A 16,223-nucleotide genomic window follows, 5' to 3' on the forward strand; every position below is an offset into this window, starting at 1 on the left:
AAATGACTTAGAATAATCACAGCTGTATTTATGCACCTTATCCACTGGAAAGGTTCATTGCCTTTTTCCTGTACACACATATGGAGAAATAAAAATATATACTCTAGCCACATTTTTTTTTCTCCTTTCTTTTGCAGCATTCAGTCACTCCAAGCGTAATGAACGTTTCATGTCTTTCAAGCACTGCTTTGTCATGCTATAAGCATTCATTTCATGCTTTGAATATTTCCTGTCATACTCGCCTTGGATGAATTTTTTGTGGGAATGCTTTGCTTGTGAAGGTTAATGGTTAGCAGCAGTAAAAACTGAAGTCCTCTGTCAATCCTCAAGTCTCAGACACTGCAGGTCACTGATGAGAAAGGCTCTCCACTTGGCTGCTGCAGAATTGACCCTGATTGACGACCGCGTATCTCACCGGATTGACAGTCAACACCCTTCGCTGTTGCCATCACAGTGTCCCCTCAAGAGAGTGCCAGCCACTGATAAGCAGGCTAAATCCTGAGCCTAACAGAGGACCCGCTAAATCCTGGAAATGGTGTAACTGTGCCTCACAATCTGGACCACAAAAGACTTTGAGCACGAATCTCAAAGAAAGTATGGTAATATAGGGAAAAGTGGTGTTTTCTTTCTTAATTATTCAGATGCTTCTTCATGACAGTCATGAAACTGGCTGGGAAATACAGCTGGATGTTGCAAAGTTTCCGTTCTAGGCTATTATGATTAAAATACTGTCTTTCTAGTTCTTGTTGGAATCTATCTGCAATGAAATAAGATGAAAAAAAATTCAAGACTAAATCACACATAAGTTAAATTTATAACCAGACATGTCTGCTTTTGTTTCCTTGGGAAACGCTGGCTCTCAGAACTGCCTGCACACTTTCTCTCTCAGGGGGTGATGAAACACAGGTTGGACCTCATCAGACCTTCACAAGCTGATGGGTCTGTTAGAGTCTACAGCCGATTCTGTCCAGCCCGCGGGACAGCAGAGGAGACCAGCCCCAGCAGGGCTCTCCTGCTCGGCTGTTGCTTTCACGTCTGGACAAATATCCCCATCGCTGTTCCTGGCAGACAAAGTGATCCATAAGGGTGCAAATCCATTCAGAATTTGGTCCTGGCAAGTTACAAAGGTGCAAACAGGCTGACATCACCAGGAGCTTTGACTTCAGCACCAGCTATGAGATTCCTTATTGAAAACGCGAAAGGCTTTTTTTTTTTTTAAAGCTTTTTTCTGAAGCAAAGTTAATTTTAGATTAGTCCCTCAGGCTGTGATAACTCCTCAGTGTTGCTCTGTAAACAAGAGAGGAGTCTTCTTGCATTTATAAGATTCTGATGCAAATGATCCCATGAACAAGAACACTAATAAAAGCTGCCATTACTGTATTACCCTGTTTGCAACTGTAACTGCTAGAAAACTTTCTCTGCAAGGTTTGGTTATCTGCTGCAAATGAGGTGTTTCAGGAATGTTAGTCATCTGAGACAACGTACTTTCTAATGGCACCAGTTTCAGCATCATGTGTTGGGAGAACAGCTCATGCCGGTGCGCCCCCCAGGTGGGAATGAAGGGACTATCCAAGGACAGACACCTTAAGTCCTGCCACACTTGCAGCACCCTCCTTGGTAAGTGTAAAGCTGGTTGGCATCAAGTTTGGTCACAGCCGAGAGAGCCCAGGAAGCAGCTGGACTCCACCTGAAGCAGTGGAAACGGGAGGTTAGGCATGGCCTGAGAAGAAGGCACAGCCTGGGAAGGCAGTCTGGTTTTACTAGTTAAAAATTCGGCTGTTGAATGAATCGAAGGTCTCTCAGCTACCATTTAACTTACAGTGTAGTTGAATGGTGAGGACAACAACAAAGAACAGTTCCGCTTTCTGCCTGTCTCAGCTTGAGAAGAGAGCTTGAACAGTGAACCCTGCATCCGAGAGGAATGCCTAACCCTCAGGCCAGGCGGCCCCAGTTCCATGGCTGAATGAAGCTACCTCACTGCACGAAACAAGACTGCCAGGTTTGGGGACCAGAAAGCAAGCATCCAAAAAGCGGCTGGACGCTACAGCCTGTTAGTTAAGGCAGAGAGGTCGTTCCACAAGCTGCTTTTGCATTTTACCAGGTTGCACATAATCCCCTCCTTCCTTGCAGCCAAAGCTGCGTTACGCCTGCCACGGCCAGCCTTGCCTAGAGAAGAAGAAAAGGAAACTTCTCTTTGCATTTGTTCCCACTATTGCCTGCTCTTCCCCTCCCCAGCTTGAGGACTAGAATTTCTTCCTTTAAGTTTCTAGGCATGGAAAAGTAAGCATATACTTAAACATTTTTTTAAGGCTTAATACTCAAGTCCAGCCCTACTTAAGCAAAGAATTCACAGATGATATTTACAAGTCCAGTGTAATTACTGCAGGGTTGAAAAACGAGTTCTGTGAGTTACGGTACATCATTGTTTTTCTTTTTTCTTTTTTTTTTTTTTAATGTTACAAAGAACAATGTGCCTTTCATTTCCTGCAGTGCTGTTAAGGTACTTGCAGCTCAAAGCAGCAAGAATACATTAAAACTAAAAAGCATTTGGTTTGGGCATTAAACATTTTTATTTTTTAGATAAATGCCTCTCCCTCTACAGAAATTGTTTGAGCAATGAATTTGGCACACATTTGTAATCAGCTGTAATAATGAGTGCTGTCTTGCTCACTTGAAATGGGAGAATTTACCAACTTCTTTAAAAAGAATTTGTTAATCTACAATACAAGTGGTGTGCTACCAACTTTGAGTTATCAAATCACAATACCGCATGCTCGAGAGGCACCAGTTGTCTGTAGAAAATGACACAGCATTCTTCTGCTTTACACAGCACACTTCGTGCGTACCTTCGTGCTGCAGTTATTAATTCTCCAGTACTACCACATCAAACGCAAACATTGCCTGGTGGATGTCTGACATCCATTTACTGACAGCAGTAACACAGTGCTGTGCCACAATTATTAACCAGCTTGTGCTACGCCCTCCTTGCCTTGCTCCAGAGTTAAACTCCTGCTGGAGCAGAGCAGGATTTGACTTGTAATATTCTGTGAATCTCTGAAAGCTAGAATCGCAAATATCCCCGCTTTGCGGACCAAAGACTGAAAAGTTTTCCTGCAAAAGTTTAAAATAATCCTACTTACAAAAAGAAAATCTATCCGATAGCCATATCCACGACTGAAAGAGAGAATAAAAGCCCTAGAGAGAGTTCACAGCAATGCTGAGCTGGGAATTCAGTTGTTCCTGATCCCCAGGCATGCAGTCACTTCACTACATCAGACTAGCCATTTTGTCATCCTCAGTTCACTGAAAACTAGTTTGTTTATAAAATACAACACCAAACCAGTGCATTTAACAAGCTTTTAAAATCAATAACTTTGTTTTTTGATTGGGTGAATTGCAAAATCACTTTGCGGTGCCAACTGAAATGAAGCTTTTACATACCATTAGGCAACTACAAAAGTGGGGAATTTTCCACACGGGTGTTTCACCCAGCTGGTCAGAAAAAACCCTCATTTGAGCAAAATATCAAGACATTGGAACATGCTCCTGCCTTTCAAATGAAGTTGCTGGCCTCTTTCATCACCCCTTCTGCAAATTTCCTCACCCACATAACAAACAGACAAATTCTGGGGTTTCTTCCTCTCCCCAAGAATCTCCTTCCCATGCTAACGGACCTGAGAGACAGCGGCTCTGCCTGCACCATGTGGTTACATGTTAGCTTTACCCCTGGTTCCAAGACACCTGGACCTTGGACCATGCATGCACGAACGAACCCTGTCTCGCCTGCATGTTTGCTTTTCAACACCGTCATGCTATGCATCCCTCTCTCTCTCTAGGAAAAAAAAAAAAAAAAAAGCTTAATATTTCTGTAAATTTTTGCAGTAGTGATCAGGTAAGTGACTGCCTAAAAACTATTCTGGCTTAATGAAGGCGGAAGGAAAGGCTAGAGTTGGTGTTAAAGCCACCACCGAGAGCAGATGCCACCATCTTCTCTGTGATGCTTCTGCTCCAGAAAATGCAACTGTAAAACCCACTAGAAAAAAGGAGTGGCTCTAAAAAAGAAAACCTTTTTTTCCCCATGAACTTCACTTTAATGAAGGTTAGACATACAGGCTTTCCAAAATAACACACACAATTTAAAATGATAAATTAAAATCTGTAGTAGGAGGCCTTCTTTTTCAGGGCTGTATAGTTGACCCTTTTGAACCTGTATTACTCAAGGTATGCAAAATATATGTGTATAATAAATAGCTCTAGAATTTATGGAGTGGAACAGAAAGGATATTAACAGGCAAGTAGAGAGGCTGTATAACCCTCACAAGGCCTTTAAAGATTTATTTTTTTAAAATGAAGGAATGCATGCATGTAAAAGGTAGTACTTAATCGATACACTTCTTTGTGCCTTCCAGACAAATGCAAAGTGATTCCAAATCTGCCCTCAGTCTGGTCATTCTGCTGTTAGCGTCAGTGGGAATAAGATTATTCACAATACTATTTTTCTTCGGTCTAAAAAAAAAAAAAATCCTCTCTGTGTGGGCTCATTCCCACTCTCAGTAAAATCAATTACGAGACTCCCATTGACTCCAGAGGGATTTGGATCAGGCCCTGTGGAAGTGGGTCTACAGCAAGTGTAGAACAACGCAGTTAATATGATTTATTGTGTCCGTTTCTGTGCGTGCAGTTTTTCATTTTCTAAAGCCTGCAGTTTTGCTTTCATCCTCACGTTCAGTAGATAAGAGCTGCAGATCTGTGTTGATCTACACACTGGGTACACTGCAAGCTGGGGGCTGTGTGTGCTGAGAATGAGCTCGGCGTCTGCCCAGGGGGAGCAGCCCCTTTAGGGCCAACAGACTGCGTTAGAGGCATTTGTAAAGAAAATCTCCCACACAGGCAACTGCAAAAGGTGCGTAATCAGTTAGGATGCTTCTGCTGTGGTGGGGAAAAACACCCTTTAGTAAAACTGAGAAAAAGAAACATCTTTTTCCTGTTTATTAAAAAAAAAAAGTACCTTTTGCAGGTCCAGTAAAGTTCCATGAATTCACTAAAAGCTTGTTTTACAAGGAAGACTCAGGCTCCAAATCAGAGGTATTTCATTTCACTAGGCTCTTACAGATTTTACATTATTAAACACTGACATTGCTGCTTTTCGGGGCGGTTGTTGAGTAACAGGCTTCCTTAAGACTACGAAACTGCAGGGTCAGAACAACTGTGGCTTAATAGCTGCTGAAGAATATTATCTAAACACAAAATAATAACATGCTTGGTGCCTAATACATTCTAAATTAAAATATGATTTAATAAATATAAGCAACAAATTCCCCACACACACAAAAAAAAGCAGAATTGGCAGAACAAAATCACAGTTTAGTCAGTTCTTCTCTTAACCTCGCAATCCTTTGGCTACAGATTAGAATTTCTGTGACCAAGATTGATAAGGGAAATTAGGCACTGTCTTTCAGAAACAACAGAAATGTTGTACGATGGTATGTTTAGAGATAAGCAGCACAAAATATATCAAAATATGAAACCTTTCATATTTCAGTGGAAGGAAAATACAGGAACCCCAAAAGCCAAAATCGTACCAGCCCAATGAGCCCTATGGTCTATGTCCTACAATATAGGCTCGTATTTGGAAGTTTTTTATGTGCCTAAACCTCTTCTTCTTCCCTTAATTCTATCTGCCATTTAAACCCTGATCCAAATGCAGCCCGGATGTGAATGCAGCCCTTCAACCTCACTCCCACTTGCAGCTTGTTCAGCTGCTAATAAAGTCCCCAAAACACACACTGAACACACGTACAGCTGTAGGGATTTGAGGCAAAAGCAGTTAGTTGCTCTGTGAAAGGGCAATCACAGTAGTATTATTATAGATACAATATTTCTACATGAGATGGATTGAAATGTCCCAAAATGGTGACAGGTTTTAGAGACATAAACCCTTCACACAAATTCTTCCTTTCTGTGTATGCACAGCAAACCCTGGAAGAGCAGATCCCCCATCTACATTTAGGTCTTTTAAAAAAAAAAACAAACTGGTTACGGATAAAAAAGTGAAGAAAAACTATTAATAATAATCACTTTCACTTTGGGAGACATTATTTCTAAGTAGTAAAACAAAACTCAGTTGCTGAGGAGCCAACACAAATTGTTGAGGTATAACTTATTTAAAGAGGGAGAGAAGCTGTTCCCTTACACAGGTACTTGTCCCTACAGAAATTCCCTATTATTGAATGAATTTTTCAGGCTGCTTTACAATGCAAGCCATTGATTCAGTAGAAACTATTGCTTCTACCTTAAAACAGTCCCAGTCCAAAGAACATTAGCATTCCCAAAATTCACAGTCCTGCTGCTACTTCCAAATAAGCTCAAGATGGAGCAACAAGCTGTAGTTGAGCCTCCCTGACCTGCTTACTCGTAGTACCTAAAACCTTTAAAGCACGTCAGTGAAAACATACAGACAACGTTGGTAGCACCTGCATCAGTACCGCAGTGGGTACCTGCCTGAACGTTTGTGCAGGTGTGCAGTCCGGCCCTGAAACTCCCAACATTTGGGAGTGCTGCTGCTCAGTTTTTGTTTAACAGATTTTTGCAGTAAAGAATGGGTCTGCAGAAACATATTTCAAAGCAACCATTTTGTTTTGCGGGACTATCTGAGATCCTGCACTCTAAAATGATGGCTGGCCACATACCGAAAGTTAGGTACTTCAGTGTGTCGTGCAAGAGCATCAATAAACAAAATGAAGTTAAAAGCACATAGATAAAAATGAAAGCTATGAAGCACACACCCCTAGGGGGTCATGACTCACGGCCCAGGGACTGAAAGCCTTTGCTACGGAGGAATAAGGATAAGGGTTGCATACAGCAGGCTCTTTAATGGCATCTCCCTAATTAAAATTATTTTTAAAGGAAAAAAATGTCTCTCTCCAGGACTGGAGAAACAAATGCTACCTGAATTAGTGAAACAGTAGCATTTAACTATGAGGAGAGTACACAGCCTATTTGCAGCTATCCCATGTCAATTATTCTGAATAATCTTTTTCTATTAGACATAGGAAAAAAATCTTTATAAATATGGGCTGTTTTAATATCCCAAAGCAGGAGCAGCAGGTAAGAACTTACCATTTTCTGGCTGGTCCTTAATATCAGCTTCACTTGGCTGGCTGGGACTTTCAGATTGACTTGAATCTGAAAAACATAAAATACAGCCAAAAATTACAGGGTCTGCTGTGGAAAATAGATCAGAGGCGCCAGACTTCCTCAAAAGGCTGAGAGTACAAACTAAGGACAGGAGTGTTGCACTAGGACATGATAATGCAAAAGTCCCGTGCCTAGGTAATATTTTTGCTAGAAAAAAAAAAAGGGAATCTTGTTTATGGCACTACACAGAGTGCTTGGTGTGTGTGTGTGTTAGCATAAATTAAGCTTTGAGAATCCTTCTTTTTAGAGAAGGCATATTTAAACTACTCTCCTACATGGTTTTTTTATAATGCAGCCTCTATGTTGTATACAAACCAGAGCCTTAATCCAACACATAGTAAAGTCTCAAAACATATTTTCGAGCAGGCATATAAAGGTAACTAAGCAACCCTACAAAGTCGTGAAGATTGTTGTCTACACATTTCTGGAACAAAACCTGCAAAACTGATAGAAGAGCTGATTTTTGTCATACTTTCGCAATGGTTACAGTACGAGGAGATCACTGAAATGTACGGCATTGCCCCGATTTGCAGTGCTATAAATGAGACCAGACACTGGATGAACTGCTTTAGAACTTGTGCAAATAACGGGTCCTACAAACTCCCAGCTAACGCTCTCCAACCAACACAATTTATTTGCCTAAAATAATAAAATGGCCTATAAAAGGATATGTGTAAATATGAGCATTTTGCATTTTTTACACATTATTAACTCTACTTTATGTGAAGATGATCGCTCTTTGCTTCAAAAATTATTCTTAGTAGAAGCTTTAGTCAAATAGTATTTTCCTTATTAATTATTTCTATCACTATGAATTGGGAAAAAAGGTCCCTTTACCTGTGTGAAAAAAAAATTAAAAAAAAATCCCTCAAATTACTGTTTTTTGCAATTAATAGAAATAGAAAAAGATTTCTCCCCCACCCCACCCCGAAATTGTTCTGTTATTTATTGATCCCCTAAAAAAAAAGTTTTTGCTGTGAAACAAAACTTAGGAAATGAAACCACTTGCTACTGCACCAAAAATACCCCCAATCGTGGCAAACCTATCTTCTGACACCACCTTGACTTTGCAGAGTTTGGAATTAGCTGTCTGAAATTTGACCACATTTCAGTAAGAAGTCAATGCAAGATCAAAAGGTCATGACACTTAACTGTGATTAAATTGAAAATCTTACTTCTATTGCAACAGACTGATAACACCACCCCTTCTTTTTCTTTGAGGTATTAATAGCGCTGGAAGAAGCAGTACTACTAGTGACCCTGGGTCAAGCAATGCTAATTTATTGCTTTAAAAAGGTTCCTTGCTTTTAAGCAAATGAAGATTTTAATTACCACAGAGCACTATAAAGAAAATGCCTATTTTAAATATTCAAATTTTTTTTTTACCTGCTGACCGTATGCATTAGGTATCATTCAGAAGCTTAGAGGACAAACTTGTATAAATTAAAAACTATAAGTAAAAAAAAGTGCTCACAAAACAAATTTTGATAAATTTCAGAATATAAACACTCAGAATATTTAGCAAAGAAAGCTTCCATCCTGACACTTCTATGTAAAATCAATTAAATTCTCCTACAAAGTGATGTTTCCCAGTGTGCCCGGAATCTGTTTCCTCTCTTTTGTATTTATTATTTTTAATAATTTCTCCCATGAAGCTCAGTGGAAAAAAAATATTCTCACTTCTGCAATTTTGTTTTAAATATTGATCTTCTGGGTTATCTTTAACTGAAGCTCAAATCAGTGACAGCAGATGGACTACGGGGTAACACGCACAGTGCTGCTATATTCTGGACATCAGATTTTGGCAAGAAGTTTCATGTTTCCGATACTACAAAGGTAGAAACAAAGGTAAAATATTAGGAATGTAAAATATTTAGTTAACATTCAATGTCAATATTCAATGGATTTCATTTTATAGGGCAGGCATTAGGCTTTTGCTTATTTTTTAGGTTTTCCTTTCCCTCCAGCAAGCCACCGTTTGATCAGCGTTGGAGCTTTACGTAGGGTCAGAATTCCACAAAAATTTCTATATTTGAAAAAGTTACTGCAGAAATATGGGACTGAACACACGCTTTCCTTTCAAAATTTTAAACAATCCAGCGAAGCAGCGAGAGGGACAAGGGCTCGGTGGCAGCGGCAGGAGCCGGGCTCGGCGCTGGCATGCTCAGCCTGGCACCCTCGCTCCCCGGCACAGCCCTGCAGCCGGTGGGCAGCAGGCAGAGCCAGAGCTGCTCCTGGATTTTGAGAAACAAAGTACTTTTGTTTGTGTTGAGTGCTGTTTTTCCAACACCAAAGCCAGTGGCACAAGAGAGACTCTACTGGCCGTAGGACGTTTGTTTGCATACTGAATCTTAACTTTCTTCTTTTATTACTCTGGCTAGTGCGATAACATTTTTCCCAATTCTGTTTTCCTGTAACCCACCCCTTCTGCCGAAATTAAATATTAATTTCTAAAAAAGACAACAAAGGCTTTACACACTATTCTTTATGGAGAGGCACGGGGCAATAAAATGCAGGATGAGGCAGAATTAAAACCAGTCTATAGTGCGGTAAAGATCACGGGAGGCTACCGAAAACATGTACTGGGCAAGCATACGCTCAGCATTGTTATGCAAGGTGGCATCTTGTGGAAACCCCAGATAAGAAGACTGAGTTAAGGCACTTAGCCAAAATGTTTATATGCAGAATTTTGCTTCCCTGATTTTATTCAGATGCCGCAGATGATCCGGTACATATAAATGTGCTGCCACATGGTTAAGGGATTGGCAAAATCAGAGCCGTTGTATTTTACAGTCTTGCCTAGAATGAGAGAGTCTTGCTCAGCCTCCACTGCTCGCTCTCTGCTTTTTCAGCAGTTGGCAGTAACTCCTGTCGGGGCTTTTTTGTTGTTTTGCACATGGAAACTTTAAAATTCCAGTCTTCTGAATGTTTAGTGTTTTGCGGGCTCGGCTACAATGGGAGGGGGAATGTCCGTCCTGCTGAGTCAGTTAGCCAAACAGGTGACCGGAGGAATAAATTAATTTTTGCCCATACATAATTGATATAAATGGAAGATCATTTTCATAAGCATTTGCATTAAATCAATAAAATCACTTACTATAGAGCAGTTTAACAATTCATTTGATTTTCTCTTTTCTATATATTTGATAGCCACTCTGCAAAACAGTATACACTTTATGCCTATTTTCTTTAGCAACAACACTGCCAGTTAAATTCTACCACCTGCAATAATTAGAGCCATTGGAAAACATACAAAACAAAATATACAGTAGATGCGAGCCCCTCTTGAATCCACGGCCCCCTGCGGCAACGAGTTTCATTGGTGCCTTAAGCTAAGGCTGGTAGGAAGCCAAAGAATCTGTATATTACAATAAAGTGCGTGTTATTAAGGGGAGGATTTAAATGATTTCAGATGGAGTTGGAAATAGTATAGTGAGGAACCACTATTAAGGTTGCTGATTTAAAAAAAAAAAAAAAATCACCAAGGAATCTAGTTTTATATTTAAGGAAGCTTAACCTTGAATAGCACAATGGGTTTTATTTGGGGGCTTTTTTAGTTAAAGAAAAGTTAGTGGTTGGAATTTTTAACCCTGAACTAGCCAGAGTGAGCGTGAGTATGTACACTGGAGTCAAGGTTACCGGACAAGAGAAGCTCAAGGGGATCTGGTAGCAACTGTAATCATGGGGAAACAGGATAAAAAGCACGTTGAAGCTATTTTACTCCCTACTTCCAAGAATCAACTGTGATTAAGGGATAAAGGAAAAAAAAACAACAACAAAACAGGCTAGGTTTTCTGAAGTAGCATTTCCTACTACGTTTCTATTCTCCATTCCTCTTCGGATCTGTTTCTTAAGCATATGCTAACCCGGCGTGACCGAGGTGGTTGCGCCCAAGACCCAGGTCTGCCTGATCGCAAACCGTAAGCGGTCAGAGACCTTCAGCTCCAGGTTGGAAACTCTGGACTTTTCAATACGCAATTTTCCTTTTCAGCTGCAGCAGGAACGCAGCTCCAGCCGGGCTGCACAACGGCTGCGTGGAAGCAGGGCTCGCAGCGCTGGAAGGGAGCGCTCCATTGTTTGGAAAGAATAAAACCTTCCCAGGAAAGTCTGGCCCGTGGACAGGACCAATGTCAACAGACTGACAATGTTGTTCTTTTTTGTAGCCCGTGACACAGACGGTGAAGAGCTGTTACGCTCCTCCACCAAAAAAGCCCACTTCGAGTGTCATGGCACTTCCCAGTGATAAACCATTCCACCGCTACCTGGCTTTGCAGAAACAGGACGCTTTCTTGGGCACTCGCACTTTCTCGCCACGCCGTGTTTCCCAGGGTGTGCTGAATCCAGCCTGGGGTGGCAATGACCTCCAGGGACTGGCCTGATTGTCTGCTGGTCTGCGCAAACTGAATTAACGGGTGTCCAGATTATTTTTTACCTATGTAGAGCCAGCTCCCGCCAGAAACTGAGCCCTCGCTAGCAGCCAGTGTGCTAACTCAGGTGCAGATGCATCTATCCTCTAAACAGTAAAGGTGATCCCCGCATAGGGGAGAAAAAAAATTACCGGCGACGCCAAATGAGCGAGGCTGCGCTGCCACTGCCCATGCTGAGCCTGCTCTGCAGCTGAATAAAGCGGACTCCCTCTCCTCCGCTGCCAGCCCAACACCTCGCAGAAGCACCGCAGAAGTGCCCAAGTTAAATTTTCCATTCATATCATGTTTTAGGGGGGAAATATTGTATAATAAACTGACATATTTTATTCAAGTTTCAGAGTCCTATTTGTAATAAAATATTTATACGGCTGGGTTGTGTTCATGCAATAAATTTTTCATCTATAATTTTGGGCATGGATTCTACCAAAGATTTATATACGTTTAAAAAAAAAAAAAATCTAAATCATGCTCCTTTATATACAGTCCTACGTGGTGAGCTTAAGGGATTTACAAACAGAACCCAGAACCAGGACCAAGGCTTTCTTACACTCACTTTCCCTTCATTATGCATTCTAACATAAACACATAGGGATTGCTCCATGTGAGCTACAATTATTATTTACAGCTATTTCAGTGGCTACTACTCTTTCTTTTAAGGAAGGCCTGGCTCTCCGTTCAACTCCAGCCATCGCTTTCAAGTCAACTTTTATAGGGAGTTCAAAGTGCTTCATTATCATACACCTCACCGTCAGACACGCACATATCCATACCAGATTCCCAGTTTTATTTCCCACCCCCCTGTACCATACGCCCCATCCCCGCAGCTCACGAATAAGGTTCTGCAGTGGTAAAATCCCTGCGGTGCCAGCCTGCTTTGGTTTTTTTTGGGGTTTTTTTTCATAAGGCGAGGACTCTTAATTCCTGTACACTGGGAAAGAGATTATCTTTGATAATGGAAATGTAAATCAAAGCTTGCTGTTGTTTATTCCAGACAGACATTTGTGTGTTAAGTCTGTTTATCAGGCAACACTTTGTCTAAGCCAGGAAGTAGTCAGCCTTTGTAACAAGATGTATGCAAATGATTTTCCCATGAGCCCTTGCCACAAAACTTTTGTGGCAAAAACCCTCCTTGTTACTTCACCAGTAAGACGCTACTAAGCTACCCCGTAAGTAGACTAGCAACAAAACAGCTAGCTAGACTATGCTGATGAGTTTGAATGAGACCAAAACATGTGCCCACAGTCTGTTGCTCGGTATTGTAAGCAGACTTTGTGTATTACATCTGTTTATCAGGCAACACTCTGTCTGCTGGGGCGGCTTTGTACCAAGGTAGATGCAAACAAAGATCTCCACAACTCTCCGGCTAACTTTTTTTTTTTTGGATGCAGAAATTCCCCGTTACTTTCCTGGTCATAGCAAATAAGAACATGGAACTTGACCATGAGGCTGCAAGACCCTAAAGCTGTATCAAAATGGTTTCATTTTAAATCAACTTTCTTTGTTCTCACAAGCCCATAAATGATTTACTGCTGTCGTGTGATAGCCTAGAATGTGGGGAATCTGTGTATTCCCATATTTGTTCCTTGATATTACAAACAAGTATTTGATTCACTTCTAAATGTTTGTTTTTAAAACAGTTTACAGCCTTTGATTCCTGCTTACTGATTCATTTCTGGAACATTTTCTATTTATTCCTTTGCAGTAGCAAACGTTAATTTTGACTTAATTCAAATTGTCATCAAAGGCTTCCTTAAGAAATCCCACAGCACAGATTTTATTTGTTATAATAAAATATTCTTAAAGTAAACATCATGCGACTGTGTTTTTTTTTTTAATTCCAAGAGATACAAAAATCCCTTACCCAAAGGATTCAAATTGGTTCAGCCCTTTTTCCTAGACAAAATAAACACTTTAGGACTTTACTTGTTTGTATTCTCCTCAGTGGTGCTGTATGCATCACCAGCTAAAAACAAAGAAACTTTTAGCTGCTCAGACAAAATGCAGAAGCTCCCCAAACAACGAAGCGGGGGGGGGCGGGGTGGGGAAGCATTCAGAAAGTCTGACAGTCCATTCAATATAGGGATGATGGCCATAATGCATCCAGGGTCCCCTTGCTAATTAAATATGCATTGGCACAGTTTTGATCGATGCAAGCCATGGATCAGATGACACACCTGCAAAATCTTGAGCCCAGAGCTCCCAGGAAAAGGAAAATACAGGCTGTCTCCTTATCTTTGTTTTCAAAGGCTCTCAATTTCTGTGCTTAGATATCTAATTTAATTCTCTCACCCCTCAGCAAACTGGATTAGGAAAGTCAATACTGCCATTGTGCATCGACAGGAACACACAGCTTTCCTTTTATTCAATTTAGCCATGACCTTTAGACAAAGATAATGACAACTGTCTAAAACTAAGGTAAGGCCTTAAGGAAGACCCTGCAGAGGGGCCCCTCATGCTTTCTGCGGCTCCTCCGCTTGGGAAGAGCCCACCAGACGGGGAGCAAATTCAAAAATAAATTTTCTCCCCAGACCACCACAACAACCTTGGCGGTGCAGCACCCTCGCCCACAAAAGGCTCTGTCCCACCCCGAGGAGCTGGGAGACCTTGCTGCCGGTGCGGGATGGCATCTGGACCCTCACGAGCCTTTTGCCGAGAGGTGGCAATGTCTCCGGAGGAAGCACGCGTGCCAACAGCGAGTGCCGAGCGCTTGCACGAAGAGGGACTGCGCCGTCCTACTCTTATTTTTAATGTGGCTGTTCAGGAAACAGTGAAAAGGAAGGGTCAGGCAAGTGTCGGCGATAGCACTAATTTCTAATTTCTGGCTCCGATACTTGGGAGGAATTGTAATCCTAGAGCTAAGCGCCCAGCGCGGAGAGCTGCACGCAACCACGGCAGAAGGAGGAACCGGCACGCGGATTTTCCTGGAGCTGAGCTGAAGCCAATGGAAATGACATTACTTTCCGATAGGTCTCGCATCAGTATTTTTACCAGCCTTCCTACATCAGATAGCATCTTTCGAATACATCTGCAAGGAAAGGGCAGAGAACATGCTCTAAGCTAAGGAACAGCTATCAGACAGTAATCCACTTTGGTACCTACAGATACAGGTCGTACCTGAATCAGTGATTTAAGCATACAAAAATTCATATTCATTGAGCGGCCCAGCTCCATAAAAATGTTAGCTTACATGCTGCACAATGTTTTAATTCTGCAGTATTTTTTTAGCTGCATTTAAAAATATACTTGGCATTTCTAGCTGTGGACCAATATTTTTCTCATGTCTTTTTATACAGATTTGGAGGGAAAGATATTTGTAATGGAAAAAAATATGTGCAAAGTTGGATTGCTAAGTTTCTGTAATCTTGGGAAATTAAAAAAAAAAAGCAGCCTATGTAAGAGCTACAAGAAACCATATGGATCAACAAGAGCTGCCCTCGTATCCCTGGGAAATATAAATTAACCTACATTTCATCATCATAAACCCCAAAATAAAAAATCTAATTAGAGTCTCTACCCTCAGATTCACTTCTAGAAAATTTGCTTATCCCCCTCACAAAATGATTTACAGTACTTACATCCATTTCTTCGGAGTGATTTAAATTTATTGAATCATTTCAATTTTTAGAGAGCTTCCATTTGTATCTGTATGGGTTTCTAGACATATGCAGTGCTCAGTTATTTAAAATTAATTGCAGTACAATAATTTTAAATTGCTTCACACTATACGAATCTCAAGTGCTTTGAAATATTTGAACCATTCTATTTAGAAGCCATCAAACTTCTGAGCACATGCATCAAAGAGTTGTTTTAAAAGCCGAAGGGCCATACTGATGATCCCAAAGTGCAGGTGAGCACGGCTGTGGGCATGCTCAGTGCACACGGATCTGAATTTATAGAACAATTCAACAAATTTTGCCCGAATGTCAATCTTTAATTAACAAAAACGGATTCTGTAATAACTTCAAACCACTAAAAAATTTCTAAAACTAGAAAAGCACTGTTATAAAATAATGGCATACATTAAAACTATTATTACTTCTAATGTATATTTATAGAACATCCTTTTATCCTGGAAATTAAAACATCTTATTAACATTAAACTAAGCTTTACAATACCTCTGTGGGAAAGGTGAGCATAACTATGCCCACGTTACGCAGGGATGAAGGAGGCACGTAGAGGTTAAGTGATTTACCTTCAGAGGCACAGTTACTAAAAGGAGTAAAAAGCACGGGGCTGAGCTCTCAAGCCGCTGCGCTAGATAATAAAGTATCATTCCCACCAATACAGCCATTACAATGGGAACGGCACTGACCGCTTAGGAAGCCTTGAACTACATTATATAGAAAATTACTTGTTAGAGTGGATTCAAAGTCACCTAGAAGGGATATTTTCCAATCATTCTCAGCTTCTGTTTTTCTTGCCTTTTTTTTTTTTTACTAAGTATTTTGAAAAACAAGAAATCATTTCTACACTTCTTTCTGGAGTATTTTCTCATTCATTCTAACAATAACAACAACAGTATTTAGGGTGACTAAATAGCTGGTTTTGCAATGCCTGACATCATGTATAAAGGCAAGGGAAGATGAAACTGTGTGATG

At 40.8% G+C, this 16,223-nt stretch overlaps 1 protein-coding gene across 14 annotated transcripts in view; it reads right to left on the reverse strand.

Moving 5' to 3' along the window:
• NFIA (nuclear factor I A) overlaps positions 1 to 16,223 on the reverse strand; it is a 254,670-nt gene that overhangs the window by 110,408 nt on the left and 128,039 nt on the right. For 9 of the 14 annotated variants that reach the window (XM_075759241.1, XM_075759229.1, XM_075759238.1 and 6 more), the window contains exon 3: positions 7,120 to 7,185. The exons of the other annotated variants lie outside the window; for them this stretch is intronic. In XM_075759241.1, the coding sequence (XP_075615356.1) occupies positions 7,120 to 7,185 (66 nt within the window). The remainder of the gene's footprint in view (positions 1 to 7,119; positions 7,186 to 16,223) is intronic. 14 annotated transcript variants of the gene reach the window in all.

This window comes from Balearica regulorum, chromosome 8, assembly GCF_011004875.1.
Source record: "Balearica regulorum gibbericeps isolate bBalReg1 chromosome 8, bBalReg1.pri, whole genome shotgun sequence".
NCBI lineage: Eukaryota > Metazoa > Chordata > Aves > Gruiformes > Gruidae > Balearica > Balearica regulorum.